This window comes from Sminthopsis crassicaudata, chromosome 6 (genome assembly GCF_048593235.1).
Source record: "Sminthopsis crassicaudata isolate SCR6 chromosome 6, ASM4859323v1, whole genome shotgun sequence".
NCBI lineage: Eukaryota > Metazoa > Chordata > Mammalia > Dasyuromorphia > Dasyuridae > Sminthopsis > Sminthopsis crassicaudata.
In genome coordinates, this window is record NC_133622.1 from 31,263,535 (window position 1) to 31,279,093 (window position 15,559).

At 40.1% G+C, this 15,559-nt stretch overlaps 2 protein-coding genes across 2 annotated transcripts in view; one reads left to right on the forward strand and one right to left on the reverse strand.

The window, feature by feature from the left end:
* The window catches only part of APBB2 (amyloid beta precursor protein binding family B member 2), a 423,157-nt gene extending 422,038 nt beyond the window's left edge, over nucleotides 1–1,119 (reverse strand). The window contains exon 1 of the mRNA XM_074273724.1: nucleotides 935–1,119. The gene's annotated coding sequence lies outside the window, so the exon portion shown is untranslated. The remainder of the gene's footprint in view (nucleotides 1–934) is intronic.
* UCHL1 (ubiquitin C-terminal hydrolase L1) lies at nucleotides 1,043–15,188 on the forward strand. Its single transcript, XM_074273743.1, has 9 exons — nucleotides 1,043–1,424; nucleotides 1,549–1,560; nucleotides 2,105–2,233; nucleotides 5,775–5,925; nucleotides 8,857–8,942; nucleotides 9,020–9,067; nucleotides 9,744–9,810; nucleotides 10,163–10,221; nucleotides 14,702–15,188. The coding sequence occupies exons 1-9, from the start codon at nucleotides 1,392–1,394 to the stop codon at nucleotides 14,786–14,788; spliced, it is 672 nt and encodes a 223-aa protein (XP_074129844.1). The 5' UTR covers nucleotides 1,043–1,391; the 3' UTR covers nucleotides 14,789–15,188.
* Nucleotides 15,189–15,559: the final 371 nt, after the last annotated feature.

Here is a 15,559-nt window from a genome sequence, read left to right on the forward strand (position 1 = left end):
GGATCAAAAAGGGGACAGAGAATCCCAGGCTCTAAGGTCTCCTTCCTCCAATCATCCACTCTAAGAGCTTCTAAAAAAATCAGGAAGGCCCCAGGGTAAACCTTCCTACTCCCTTGCTTCACATGGAAAATAAGTTTATTAATATTCATCACCAAATGGCACCTATAGGGAGCACTTTGAGATCCTCTGGTGTAGTTGACATTTAAATGTTAAGGCAGCGGTCTTTAAAACAGGATTGAGGGATTAAAAGTGTTATTATCAGTTCAGTTAGGGAATTCAGTTCCAATTGTAGCAAGAGACCCGCACTTTTATCTGAGGTACCTGAGAACATGAGGAGTTTTTTTAGTAAATCAAGAGCCCTTCAGGAGATACCAGGGTACTACTTTCTTTCATGGCGCAGAAATGGCTTTACCATTGGGAGGGTGGGGAAAGAAAACATGTAACAAGAATTAATAATAATGACAATAAAAGCTAGTATTTATATGGTGTCTAGTATGTGCCAGGTACTTTACAAATATCTCACGGGAGAAGTAGGTGCTATTATTATCCCCATTGTACAGTTGGGGAAACTGAGGCAAGCAGATTGTTGTCATCATCACCCCCATTTTACAGGTGGGGGAACTGAGTGAGGCAAGCAGACGAACAACATTCACCTTGGAAAGTAGTTGTCATTATCATCACCCCCATTTTACAGGTGGGGAAACTGAGGCAAGCAGATTAATTGACTTGTCCTCGGACCGCAGGTGCCATCATCATCCCGTTTTGCGGTTGGAGGAACGCAGGTAATTAACGACTTCCCCAAGGCGACAGGGCCCAGGAAGAGTCTGAGGGCGGACTCGAACCCGGGCGCTCCCGGCTCCGGGCGGGGTCGCACCCGCTGCGCCATCCGGCCGCACCGCCCCGCACGTCTGGCGGTACAGAAATAAGTAAATACCTGTTGACTCTGAACCTTTCCCGGCAGCATGAGGCATGTGACCGTCCGTCCTCGCATCGGAGATGATGGTGACCGGACTCGCTCATATCTTTCTCCGAGATCGGGGAGGAGAGTCGGGCACCCAGAGGCCGCCCCCGCTTCCTAAGCCCCTGGAGGATGCTCCTCCGCTTTCATGTTATCTCACCGGCGGAGACTGACAGAGCACGGTTTTGGGGGGGGGGGGGCCGGCCGTACCATTGTGTCGCGGGGGGGTGCGCTCCCCGTCCTCCGCGGCGCGCCCATGCCTCCGCAGCCGCGCTGCCCCTGCTCCCCCCTCTGCAGGAGCGCACAATGAGTCCGGCCGGCGGGATATAAAGAGGCGCAGCCGGGCGGGTCCGCCCGCTCCCCGCTCGCTCGCACTTGGCTGTTGTCGTCTGCGCTCAGCTGGCGCTCGAGGCTCGGGCCGGAACGTGCAAAGATGCAGCTGAAGCCGATGGAGATTAACCCCGAGGTCAGCGGCAGGTGCACGGCGTCTCGGGCCGGGAGCGGGGCCGGCTGGCGGGGTGGGGCGTCGGCTCGCTCGGCCGCCCGTCCCCGCCCCCTCCCATCCCCGTTCTCTCTCTTGTGCGTTTCAGATGCTGAACAAAGTGAGTGGTGGTTCCCCGTTATGATTCTCCTCCTCCTCCATCTTGGGCAGTCACTCGGTACCCAGGTCTGGCTATTCTCGCAGATAGCCGCAATCTGCCCCACCCTGTCCGTCCCGGAGGTGGGCGGAGGGGGGCGCCCCTCTGCTCTCCCCTCTTGGCCCCCCAGGTCCGCCCTCCCCCCTCCCGCCCGGCTCCCCGTGGCCCCAGGTGGTAACTGCGATGTCACGGCCTACATGGGGGAAGGTGGGGCAGCCTAATGGGCGGAGGGCTCAGTGGGGGAGCCGACGCCCTCCCCCAAGGTGCACTCCAGAATATTCCGGGGCGCTAGGGATGCAACAGCTGGGAGCAGGACACGTGTGGGAAGCGCGGAGCTTTGTGCTGTGTCATTGCGCCCGAGAGCGGAGCAGGGCGGGGCCCTCCTTCCAGCCGGGCCGGGGGGCGGCGGTGAGGAGGGGAGACGAAGGGGAGCCCCGGCTCTCCGGCTCCGCTCCAGCCCTAAGGCGGCCTGGGCTCGTGGGCTGGTTTCTGGTCTTGTATCCCACAGGTGCTGGCCCGCCTCGGGGTCGGGGGGGACTGGAAATTCGTGGACGTGCTGGGGCTGGAGGAGGAGTCCCTGAGCTCCGTGCCGTCCCCGGCCTGTGCGCTGCTGCTGCTCTTCCCCCTCACCGCCCAGGTAGGAGGTCGGGGCCCCGCTGAGGCGTCGGGTGGAGGAATATCGGGGAGGGGCGGGGCCCGCGGCCGGAGGGTCTTGGGAACTTGGGTGAGGAGAAGCTGTCATCCGAGGCTGGCGAAAACAAAGGGTGTGTCCGGGGGAGGGAGAGCGCGAGGAGGGGGGCGGGGGGAGGAGCCTGGCCTTCCCTTCCCGGGGAAGGGCGCCTCACTTGCTGAGCCCCCATTCCTAAAGGGAGAAGGCCCTAGCATGAGGTGGCCGCCAACCAAGAGTGAGAGAAATTCCCGCCTTTTGAGCCTCAGTTTCCCCTCCTATCCCATAAAATCAAAGCCCTCCGGGTCCCCGAGGTGCATCATCTACTCTAAAATGCGAGGGCCAGCCCAGAAAAATCACGTGCTCCCAAGTAGTTGGGCCCCATTCTTTGCCCTCCCCTCATCTGCATTGACTGGTTTTGCCTTAAAGCTTACTTTTACCATCCCTCGGGTCCCTCTGGTTTTGTAACCTCTGCAGATGGAAGGGAGCCCTCTTTAGTTCCAATGGCCCAAGGAGTAAAGAAAACCTAAGCTAAGTGCCAGCTGCCTCTGGGAACGGAGCCGCTTTCTCTTTCTACAAAATGGAAGGTCATCACTTAGCAAAATCCAGATAGGGGATCATAGGGCCGCTCTCAGAGCAGTGGTGGTAACCTGAGGTCCAAGAGCATTAAAAAAAAAAATACTTTGAAAGGAACGATTTCAATACAATTCTGTAATTCTATGGATTTTATAGATTTAAAAATAGGATTTTGAGAAGGGATCCACAGGTCTCGCTAGACTACCAAAGGGGTAAATAGTCTTAGTGTGAGATCTCCGCTTCACATGTAACTCTCAACTGGACCTCCTTGTGTGTGAAATGATCTTGCCTCCATGCTGAGGTCTTGATTCTCTTCTTTCCCGAATAAACCTGTCACCTGGCAGTGTAGGCTGAAAAGGCACCTTTGGAATAATGTTTGTTTCATAGCACAGGAAAATGTGAGCTCTCAGTATGTCCTGAAGTTTATCTCGTTACAGCTTGCTTTCTGCGGGTCCTCATAGTGGAAAAAAGATTCAGAATAAAGCCAAAAAACTTAGAATAAACTTCTAGTGACCCCCTTGCTGCAATCACCTGGCACATGTGAGTGGGTGAGCCGTGAAGGACCCATAAGCTACACATGAGCAATGCAGCCATTCCATGCTGCTTGGGGTTGCCGTGGCCTCGGTATGTCTTGGGACGATCCTTAGGGCAACGCTCAGATGTGGGTCCACACTCGGACCCCTCTGATGCGATAGAAGGGTAAGCTTGTATAGCCTTTAAAAATTCAGGATCGCCAAACTTGCTATACTAACTGCCTGAGAAATGGTCACATCAAATGGTGTTTCTGATTTCACAAAGTTACTATTATGGGTACGTTGTGAAGATAAGATAGCCCCATGGAGAATTTCTGTGGTACGCTAGAACAGTGCTTCTTGCCGGATGCAGAACTAAAGTAAAAAGGAAGTTGCTTCTGAGTTGATTTTAGAAGCACACAGCTGTAACTTGCCCTTTCAATATGGCGGCACAACTTTTAGGTCTTAGATCAATGAGACTGTAATGACTCATGGTTTTTGGTAAGTACTTCAGAGATGCTCCTTAGTGGTTTGGCAATATAGATTTTTCTCTTCAAAGGCATATGGACTCCTCTACTACTCAAAAGCTTTCCATGTACCTTTCAGCAGAAAGTGAAACTTTAAAATCAAGAGGGGAATTTGTCTTGGATCCACTTAAATCTTAAATGAGCAACATCCCATTTGTAGGCCTTCATTTTCTCTCCAAAATGGGGTCAGATTTTAATTCTTAAGATTCTTTTTAGTTCTAAAAATAGTAATGATTCTGTTAAGAAATGTGATAAATGGTTAGTTTTTAGACTAGGATTCGATCACTTGTAAATGGAAATTTATGATACATATTCTTTGATATCAACTTAGAAAATGGGAATACCACCGTGCATATTGTCCCTAAGTGATACTGTCTGCTGCAAAACTTCAAAAAGTCAAAATAGGATGGCATTATCCAAAATCCTCTAAAATGAAATTGGATTTCATGTGAATCAGTGACAAAATATTAATTGGTATAATCTTGACTTTCAGGTTATCCATGAGGATTTTTAAGCCTGAATCTTGCTTAGAAAGCTTGCTCACTGTGAGAAACCCTGAAAGCCAATTCCTAGTGCTGTGATTTAGCCAAGAATCAGATCAACAAATGTTAACTTGGTTGCAGAAGTAACTTGTTCTTATCTCACAAAATGAGGCTAAATGTTTCTGGCACAAGTTGTAAAATACCAATTGAAACATTAGAAGAGTGTTGTGTTCTTGGAAAATTCATTTTGATATGAATGTGACTTATTAATTTAGTAAAATATGTACTTTCATAAAAACTTTTACATAAAAAATGTAGATATCCACATGTGCATGTAGACAAAAGTCAGTATATTTTCTGTCTTTAATAGCCTAAAACAAGTGATACATATGAGAGGTGGTGTGTAGTATGGTTGATAGAGAGCTGACCTGACCACTTAGGCACAAAGACCTGTGTTTACAGGCTGCCTCTCTCCCATACTTGGTATCTGAGTCTAGGGAAGTCACTTTCTTAATATTCCCAGAAATATTTCTAAGACTACAGAAAAGTATGTTCTCACCAGAAGCTCCCCAAAACAAACAAATCACAGATCCAGACAGCAAAATCTAGCGTATGTTGATAAAGAATTAAAAGCTATATTTAATAAATAAATAGATAACCTTCACTTGTCAATTGATAAGGAATTAAAAGCAATATTGAATAAGTAACCTTCACTTTAAATTTCCACAAGAAGGTGGAATAAATTTAAATTTCTTCAATTCCATTCTACTCCTCAAAAAAATCCCCCAAAATGTTTAATTCTGAATTCCAAGTAGTCTAACAGGAAAAAAAATGATGTGGGTAGAGAAGGGGGAAAAAATCATCTTACATCAAAGGTTTTAATGTAAAAATTGCAATTTTTCATGGGCTGCCATCTCATATGATATTGTCTCCCTAGAACCAGTATGCTTCTAATAGGTAATATTTCTATCTATTCATTGTCAAAATTGATAGCTATACCAAATAGAAAATATATGTTTAAGATTGAATTTATAATATGCTTAGAATTTTAATTGTAAAGAGAGATCTTTAGGAATTTAGCCCAACTCCTTACTCTACTCTGAGTTCATGATGTAGCTAATATTCCAGGCCAAAGGTGGCAGTGGTGTCTAGACAAAACCTTGGGCTTCTGTCTAATGCAGATGGTGCACTGCAGTATCAGGGTGGGGCTCTGAGTGATGCTGTCAACTCTGGGCTGAGGAAAGGGCTGATGTGGGTATTAACTTGAGACAATCCATTTTCCAAGGCCCCACCCAGCCTTTAAAACTGAGGCTTTGAATAAAATTCCAATTTTAAATCTGAACACCATTACCTGTGACTTAATTTTGAAATATTTAGTGCACAAAGAACAGATGTTGATTTTAATGTTTAATAGCATGAAAACTTCAGGAAAAAACAGATTGAAGAGCTGAAGGGGCAAGAAGTTAGTTCTAAGGTGTACTTCATGAAGCAGACTGTAGGCAACTCCTGCGGTACCATTGGCCTCATACATGCAGTTGCTAATAATCAAGACAAACTCGACTTTGGTAAGTGGCGCTCGCCCTCAAAATATTTCTTAATCTAGAAGGATTAGCGTAGCATCCATGCATTTTTAAATGTTGTTAATGATTTACATATAATTGGTTTTCTTTGTAGTCTTATATTTTATTTTATACATGTAAAAACAATTTCATAAGACTATCAAAAGAATCCATGATGTTAAAACATGGTTAACTACCTCTGAAACAAAGACCACGAGCACATTTTATTTGTTTTTAAATTTTACTGACCAGAAATCTCGTGTTGAACTCCCAAGGTCTGTGCAAGAAGGCCCATGACTTGGCAACTATCTGTGACCTCTATAGGGCATTTGATTCCAGTATAGAATTTATTCGTAACCAGTGCTCTCTAGCCTTGGCACATAGTCTACAAATGAGAGCTTGTAGCTTGTTCCTTCAAAAAAAAGAGCTCAGCTTTAATATAAACATATGGCATTTTGGAGGCCTAGAGTGAGGAGTTCAGGTGGGGGCATCAAGGGATAGTGAAAGGTAGTTAAGATTGAAGCGACTGTTAAAAACAAGAGAGATGTTTTATACTACTCAGTAAAACTGACTTGGCTGCTAGTAACCATAGTAACTAGCTGAGGAAATAGAGAAAAAATAAAAGTTGGATGAGGTAATGCATCAGTATCTTAGTATACCAACTCCTCTTTTGGGAAGCAGGGAAATAAGCAATACAGAAGCGTTAAACTAAATTTAATGATAGTAAAATAGTCCTGATCCATATAGGACTCAAAGCTCTTGTTCTTCAGTAATGGCCTTGCAAGCTATTTTAGGCCCAAGTTTTGAAAGGTTTTAAGCTATGAGCACAGTCAATACTTTTTAGCTGCTTCCTTCTGACACTGCTATCCCATCTTCACCATACTGTCTTGGGCCAGGTTGGAATATGAAATGACCCAATCCTTTATCTTGAGCTAGCTGTGCAGTTGGAGATTCAAAACTAACTGAGCTGAGTAGAATTTCATAATGAAGGCTTTCAAACAAAATTTGGCAAATCAAGTATTAATCACCTATTTTGTGCATGGGAACAGAGCTGTGCATTGGAGATACAGGAAAGAAAGCCAGTAATCCTGTGTTTTAGGTTCCTTGTTCATGGTGCTGCTAGCTATTGCTGGTAGATATAACCCAAGACCAACTATTACATATTAATAACTTTAGAAGTACTGGGTTAAATGGTTCATCTTGTAAACGGAATAGTTGGACCTCAAGGCTCTCTTAACAGATTCAAAAGTGCAAGTTTCACTAGTTCACAAGCAAACTCAGTATTACTTTCTCTATTTTGTCATTTTCCTTTTATTTTCTCAAGGGCACTACCATCATCCAAGTCATACAGCCTTCCAACTCGAGTGTTACTGTTAACTCTCTTTCCCACCCCCACCCCCGGCTGGGGTTAAGTGACTTGCCCAGGGTCACCCAGCTAGGGGGTGTTAAGTGTCTGAGACCAGATTTGAACTTGGGTCCTCCTGAATTCAAGGCTGGTGCTCTATCCACTGTGCCACCTAGCTGCCCCTTACTGTTAACTCTTAAATCACAAGCCCCTGAATAGTCAATCATTTGTCAAATCCTATTGGTTTTATTTCCTCTACACCCCATCCCCTCCTTTGACACTGCCTTCATTGTGGTAATAACTTAATCTCCCTCCTGCGCTATAGTAGCCCACTATAAGTGTTCCTGCCTCAATGTTCTCCCCTCTTTCAGTCTATCCTTCACTTAGCTCACAATTCAGTTTTCTCAAAAGATCTAACCATGTCATCTTTGATTCAGTAAACTCCAGTGATTGCCTGTAACTTCCAGAATAAAACAGAAAATCATTGTTTGGCCTCTAAAGCCCTTCCTAAGCTAGGTTCCTCCTACCTCCCCCCCAAGCCCCTCACGATCCATTGATTCTGGCCACCTTGTAGTTTCTTATACAAGTTACTCTGGGCTCTATGTCTGGTATTTTCTCCCTCCTCTACCACCTGGCTCTGTGGCTTCCTTCTAATCCTAGCTAGAATCCCACTTTAAACAAGAATCCTTTTATGATCTTCCTCCCTTAACGTTACTGCCTTCCCTCTTGGTGTCTCTCCTATTTACATATTGTCTCCCCTAATAAAAGCTCCAGGTTGGTGGCTGTTGTTTTTCTCTGTGTGCCCAATGCTTAGCATAGTGTTTAATAAATGCTTATCAACAGAACAAAAAGCTATAGTTTGGCACCTTTTGTTTTCCAGAGTAAGTCCTTTATGTTTAACAGTTTCTCTAACTTCCCCTGGCTGCCATGCATTCTCCAGTTCTCAGCATGTAGCTTTTAGAGGTGTCTGGGAATTATGGATTGCCTCCAGGTATTGAGTTCCCTTTTTCTAGAAGTGTTATAGAAGTTGAGACCTGAGCATGAAGGGAGCTGAGCTCTGTAGTAATTTCTTCAGGGAGAGAGAGAACCTAACACTAAATTCCTTCCAATTCTGAAGTTCTAATAGACTGAGCATATGAAGTTCCTGGGACTATTGTAGTGGTAAAGAGAATGAATTAGGTTTGACAGTGTAAAAGGAATATGCTTTGAAGCAGCAAGCCCGGGCTCCTCCATTTGGAGATCACTATGTTACAGCCCAAATAAGTCCTAGGACAGGGGGAGACATCTAAGGTCATTAATTGAACAACTTGCTGATGTAGCATTTTAGTCTTATTCTACTCTGTGGTAACTAACTGAAACCATCTAGTTTAATTGTCAACAAAATGCAGTTTTATGTTATCTTTACAATGGTTGGTGCTTTGCTAGACTTGAGCACTTGACCCAGGCAGTACATTACTAATTAATGTTTTCAAGCCTCAGTCAGGCACATCGGGTTCATCAAAGGGCTGGTATAAAAATTAGTGTTTCTGTTAAGACTAGCACACTTCCTGCTCTCTTACTAAGCACTAATGTGTATCTTTATGTATTTTTAGATGATGGGTCAGTCTTGAAACAGTTTATTTCTGAAACAGCAAAGCTATCTCCTGAAGATAGAGCAAAATGCTTTGAAAAGAATGAGGTAGGAGAAACTAAACAACAGTTTCTGCATGTGAATTTTGATTATTTGCTGAGCTAATAGAATTTTTCCTTTTGCAGGCTATTCAGGCAGCCCATGATGCTGTTGCCCAGGAAGGCCAATGTCGGGTAAATTCAAATCTGCAAATCAAGAATCTCTAAGCTACCCAGATGTAATTCATGGGAATCTGTGTTCAAAACATTTTTACACGTCTCCTAGGCAGTTTTAATTTTCATCCAAAGCAAGTTAAGAAAGGAGGAAAAGTCTATCTAAAAAAAAATGTTTTGTACATTTTTTTAATGAGAACTTTAATTAAAGTCTAGGAAGAGTTCCTAGAATTGTAGTACTACTAGGAACTAGTAATAGTTTCTGAATAGTAAGTAGTACAGTTCCTTGTGGAAGGAACTTAGCAAATTTACTTAGTAGAATACTTTGCTTAAAATTTAATATTTTTAAATATCAGTCTTAATGTGATATCCAACAACACTATCCCTGAATTAAAGCATTTAATCATAGTATAAGAAGAAATGCCATTTTATAAAGACATTAGACACAGTATAGCCTTAAAACAAGATCAGGTAAAATTCAATTTGATCCTAAGATTATTTTTTGTTTTTGTTTTTGCAAAAGTACATCTTTGGTAAAAACAAACAAAACCCTTCAGTTTTGGTGGTATTGAAATATCTTAACATATTTGCAGTTGTTCTGACCAGAATTCTGTTGGATATAGAAAAATCTGTTGGTTAAAAATCAAAACTTAAGCCTAAATTGTGAAATTCTCATTTTTATCTGTTACTTGTTTAGGTAGATGATGAAGTGAACTTCCATTTCATTCTTTTCAACAATGTGGATGGGCATCTTTATGAACTTGGTATGTCTTACAGAAGAATAGATTCTTTTTTAAAAATTCAGGACTAAGTGTTGATGTAAGCTGCCTCTGAAATGAAGCTTCATGTGTGTAGACTAATTTAGTCCTATTATAGTATTTGATTAGTACTATGTTTAATATTAATGAAATGAAGGTAATGATTACTTTTTTAAGAAGAGCCTCCATATACCTGGGTACTTCATTGGTACAGTCAGCTCCCTTTACTATGCAGATGGTAACTAGACTTAACATTTCAGGGAAACCAGGCAACTATAAAACTAAGAATTGTGCCTGTGGTCACACAGTATGTTAGTATGCATGGCTAATTAACTTTGCTGGGTTTTTTTCCTTTTAGATGGACGGATGCCATTTCCTATAAAGCATGGGTCCACTTCAGATGACTCAGTACTGAAGGTATGTCATGTCCTAAGCTATTCCAGACTCCAAAATTTAGCTTGGTTTTTTTCCTTCAATAGAATTTTTCATATGGAAAACAGAGTAACATTTTATGGATTAGGGACCCACATTAGGGTAGAAGTCTAGAAAAACATTTATTTTACAATAGGTCTTTTTTTAAAAGTTCTATTGAATTTTTTTAATGTCATGGTCATTATTTAACACACTGTCCCTTGTTTAAAAAAAAAAAAACCACCACAAAAACAGTTTACCACTCTGCTGCACTCATTCAGCATGAGTGTAGCATTCCCTCTGGTTCCACTTCAGTCCTTTGGGAAGTCTACTTGATCTTATGGCCTTTGAGACTGAGATTACTTACTTATAGAAGAAATTTTGAAGGAACTCTCACTATCCAAACTGAATCACACCATAGTAGCAGGACTATGACATCACTTGAATATATAAAGATGAGCATTTATTAAATGGTTAGTAGCTTATCGTACTGTATCCACAACCTAAAGATAGTATTGATTTGAAAATTATCTATGTCTGCTTCCCTATGAGATTAAGGAAACCACTTAAAAAATAATAATAGCTTTTTATTTTTTTCCCAAATACGTACAAAAATAGTTTTCAACATTTATTCATGCAAAACCTTGTGTTCCAAATTTCTCTCCCTTCCCCCCCCTAGACAGAAAGTAATCCAATATAAGTTAGACATGTGCAGTTCTTCTAAACATATTTCCACATTTGTCATGCTGCTCGAGAAAAATCAGATCAAAAGGGGGAAAAACAAACGACAACAAAGGTGAAAATACTATGATTTGATTCATATTCAATCTCCATAGTTCTCTCTCAGGATGCAGAAGGCTCTCTCTTTCACAAGTCTGTTTTAATTGCCTTGAATCACCTCACTGCTGAAAAGAGCCAAGTCCATCACAGTTGATCATGACATAATCTTGTTATGGCTGAGTACAATGTTCTCTTGGTTCTACTTCCTCTACTTAGCATCAGTTCATGTGAGTCTTTGCAGGCTTTTCTGAAATCAGCCTCCTGATCATTTCTTAAAGAACAATAATATTCCATTATATAACTTATTCAGCCATTTCCCCAACTGAGGGGCATCCACTCACTTTTAAGGGGATTATTTTAAAGACATCAAGTTGTGAAAGTTCATAACATATGGAGTAAACTTATAAGACTATAGTATGATTCCAGTATATTGAAATTTATAAATATACCACAACCCTAAGTGGTGATGCTAAGTTTACAAATCATCTAGCACATTAACTCTTCCCAATCACTATGGACTATTTTAATCTATTTTAATTTTTATTTTATTCTTAACAAATATTAAATAAACCAGATTGAATAAAATTTGAAACAAAGCTTGAAAATTAAAACTCTCTACACTTTAATAATAAATATCACAGTTTATTTCTGCTTTTTCTGGATGAGATTTCTTTCTGATGCATTGTTTTGTCAGTCATGTCTGACTCTTTGTAGCTCCATTTGGGGTTTTCTTAGCAAGTATACTAGAATGGTTTGAGTTTTCTTCTCCAGTTCATTTTATAGATGAGGAAATTGAAGAAAACAGGGCTAAGAGACTTGCCCAGGATCATATTACTAGTATCTGAGGCCAGATTTGAACTTAGTTCCTTCTGACTCGGCTGACATTATTTATATTTCTCTACTTAGCTGCCTCACTCTCTTCTTTGATAGACACCCCCACTAATGGTTTAACTTTTACTAGAAAAAAAAAGCAGGTAAATATGTTCTCTTTCCTGTTTTCTACCCTATTCATTCTTATATTCTAAAAATGTTTAATATTGAGTCATAATAATTTGGATTGAGTAGATATTAAGTTACATACTTTTCATCATTACTAGAGTGGATATTCAGATGATTTCCTATTTTGAAATCTTGTAATTTATGAACTGACAGCCCAGTAATAAAAAGATATGTTCAGATTTCATTATACATAGGCTTTTTACTAACAAATCTCTGGCTATACTCTAGCTGAAACGTTACATACAATTTTATGGAATGGGAGAACATTTTATTTAAAGGCTCATTTGTTGAACTCTATGGGATGTCTCTTATTAAAATAATCATTTCTTTAGTAATAGAATACCAAATACTCCCCATGTAAGCTTCTGTAGACTCAATGGAATAAATCTATTACAAAAATGACTCTCTAGAGTTGAAGAAAAACAAAGTCTCTTTTTGGTAAAAAATCATCATCCTAAATGAGAGAGCTCTATAATTAGTAAAAAGATTATTTAACAAGTTAGGTACTAATTAATTACCCAATGCAATTAATGAATTAAAATTTTAGAATATTTGTATATTGGCTCATTTAGGAAGCTGTTCTTTTGATTAAAAAGTTAGATACTTTAAATAAAGTACAGATTTGGTGAGTGTCCATCTACTTTGCTAACTCAGGAAAAATACAGCATAAATAGATTATATCCAAAGAAGATAAACGAGATTAGACACTGAAATATTAACTATTTGCTTTAAAGAATTTAATGGTCAGAGTAAATAAACCCAAGATGGAATGGGGAAGAAAGAGTTAATCACTGAAATAGAACAAATTATAAATTATAGTTCTGCAAAATGGAGTATCCAGAATGTTACATATTCAAGGACAAAATCAAAAATGGTTAAATCTCATCACTGATTTTTAACCAGGTTGGTGCTTATGTCAGCTAGCAATATTTTATAATTTTAGAGCTGAAAGGGACCTTATAGGTTCCAGCCTCTTCCTTCTCCCCCCCTCCCTTATTGTTTTAGAGATGAGGAAATAGAGGTCCAGAAAAACTGCAGTGATGAGATTTCAAATAGCTGATGGTCCTTCACATGGCAGGGATCATTGCCTGCAGACTTGTTTTGTTTAACCCCAGAAGGTAGAGTTAAAATAATTTTGGAAAATAGGGATAGGGATGGGGATGCGAGGAGGAAGATATTAACTTTATATAAGAAGTAATGTATAAATAAAAGAATTGTCCAACAATAGATGCATTTATTTTCCTCCAATCTACTATAAGTTCCATATAGGACACGATGTAATTGCTTCCTTAAATCTGTACTACCTTGTAACTATGAATTCAAGTGTAGTGATTCTTACATATCTATTGTTAATATATATCATATCTATTATACATCTTGTAGTGAGTTTAAATCAGTTCATTAATGTTTTAAATATATTTTACTGACATTTGGTTACTCAAAAATAATAATAATGGCCATCATTTATATAGAGCTTAATGTTTACAAAGTACTTTTAATATGTTATTTTATTTTATCCTCACAACAACCCTATAAGGTAGATATTGTTATTGTTATCCCATTTTACAGATGAAGAATCTGAGGCAGAGAGGATGTGATTTGTCTAAGGTCATTTGACTAGTAAGTGTCTGAGGCAGGAATCAAGTTCAGGTCTTCTTAACTTCAAGCATGGTGGCTCCACCCAGAATAATTGATCAACACACATCCAGATTGGTTAGGGAGTAAGGAGTAAGTTTTCCCCAAAAACACTTGACTAAATTATGACACAGAAAAGAAATAATAAGAATAATGAACTAGTTATATATTTAGGAAAGCAACTTAATTATTCCATTTGGTGATGGTCCTACCATTTTCTACTTCCAGATGCAGCCCACTACTACCTTTATTGTAATCTCACTAAGTAAATTTTCCTTCTAAATTTCTCATAGCAGCGCCTTGTCCCATGTCTTATATTATTTCTCTCTCATACCAGATAAGGTCTTTGAGGTGGGATGGGCTTGTTCTGTTCATCTTTTTACTCTGTAATGTCCAGCACATAAGTTAACTCAAGTGCTTAATTAAATGATAACCTTTCTAGTCTTCATTTTCCTCATCCTTTGAATGACAAGGTTACAATCTCTTGCAAAAGTCCCTTCTTGCTTTAAAACTATTTGAGATACTTAGAAGACTTGTAATTTGAGAGAGTTAGAGAAATCTGGATCTAGACAAATTGGAAAACAGTGCATTTAGTCACTTGTCTCCTAAGTCTCTTGTTCATTAACATAGAGAGAGAGAGAGAGAAGCTAATTTTGCCATTTATTCTTCAGTTATAAAGAAAGCTGAAAAGTGGAGACATTGCTACTCTTTTTTTCTCACCTTATCCATAGGAACACCACAAAAAAAACCTTCAAATTATAAATGTAGATGTAGGTGTGAATACAAAGGGGAATAGGGGAAGGAACCTTTTGATCTGACAAGTGGTATGAATCTCCTTAAATAAACTTAAAATACTATATGGTTTCAGCTTGTAAGGTTTGTTCATTGGAAAACAATCCAAACTTCCAATTGGTAGAAAGTTTGAGAAATTAATAGATCCTGTTAATATTGTGTTTGAGACATTAGTAAGTCCCGTTAATACTGTGTTTTCTCCTACTGATACGGCAGGATAGTGTTTTGATGATTTATCTGCTCTGCTGCTGAATCTTAACTCTGCATTTGTTTGTTGCAGGGAGCTGCTGAAATCTGTAGACAGTTCACAGAACGTGAGGAAGGAGAAGTGCGTTTTTCTGCTGTGGCCCTCTGCAAGGCCGCCTAATGTCCTCACAGGAAGGGTTTAACTCACTCCTTTCCTCAGCTTTAAAGCACACACCTAACAGTGCAGTCAAAGATGCTTCAATACTTATGGCACAGCTGTTGTATCTTTTTGGTTCTGCAGAATTGCTCCTGCCCCAACCACACCCAAGTAATGTCAGAGGTTAACTTTTTAAGTTTTTGAGCAAAGTTTGATAGGAACTCTTAAGACACAGCATATGTCTGAGGGAATTTCCCTTCTCCCCCTTCCCTGGGCTCAATATTGTGATGTCTTGTGCCCTAGGAATATCTCATGCTTTCTATAGCTAGTTTAACTTGTGCCTGTAACTTAAGCCCCTGGTTGTGGTTTACATGTACCTGATAAAAAAGAATAAAAGTTTTCTGCTGATTAAAAAAAAAAAAAAGTCTTGGTGGTTCCCTTAAAACCCAGCATAATGGACTACATTGAGAACCCTTATTTGATAATTAATAGCTGTTAAGATATAAAGTTATAGAGTTTGTGTTATATTGCCACTTCTGGTCAGTTTAGATTGACTCTATATTTCAAGTATTTCTCCACTGAAATCAGCAAAAAAAAATTTTTTTTTGTCATAAGCATTTTATTCTTCCTCTGGAACTCTCAAATTAGTTCCTGGTGAGAATAATAAAATCCCATCTTAGTTTAAAGTTAAAAAATCACTTTTCTGACATGTGAATTGGACAAGTCCCCTCATCGCTTATAGATGAGTAGTAGGAGTAAACTAGTTTGAAGTTCCTCCTAAACCATACTTATTGA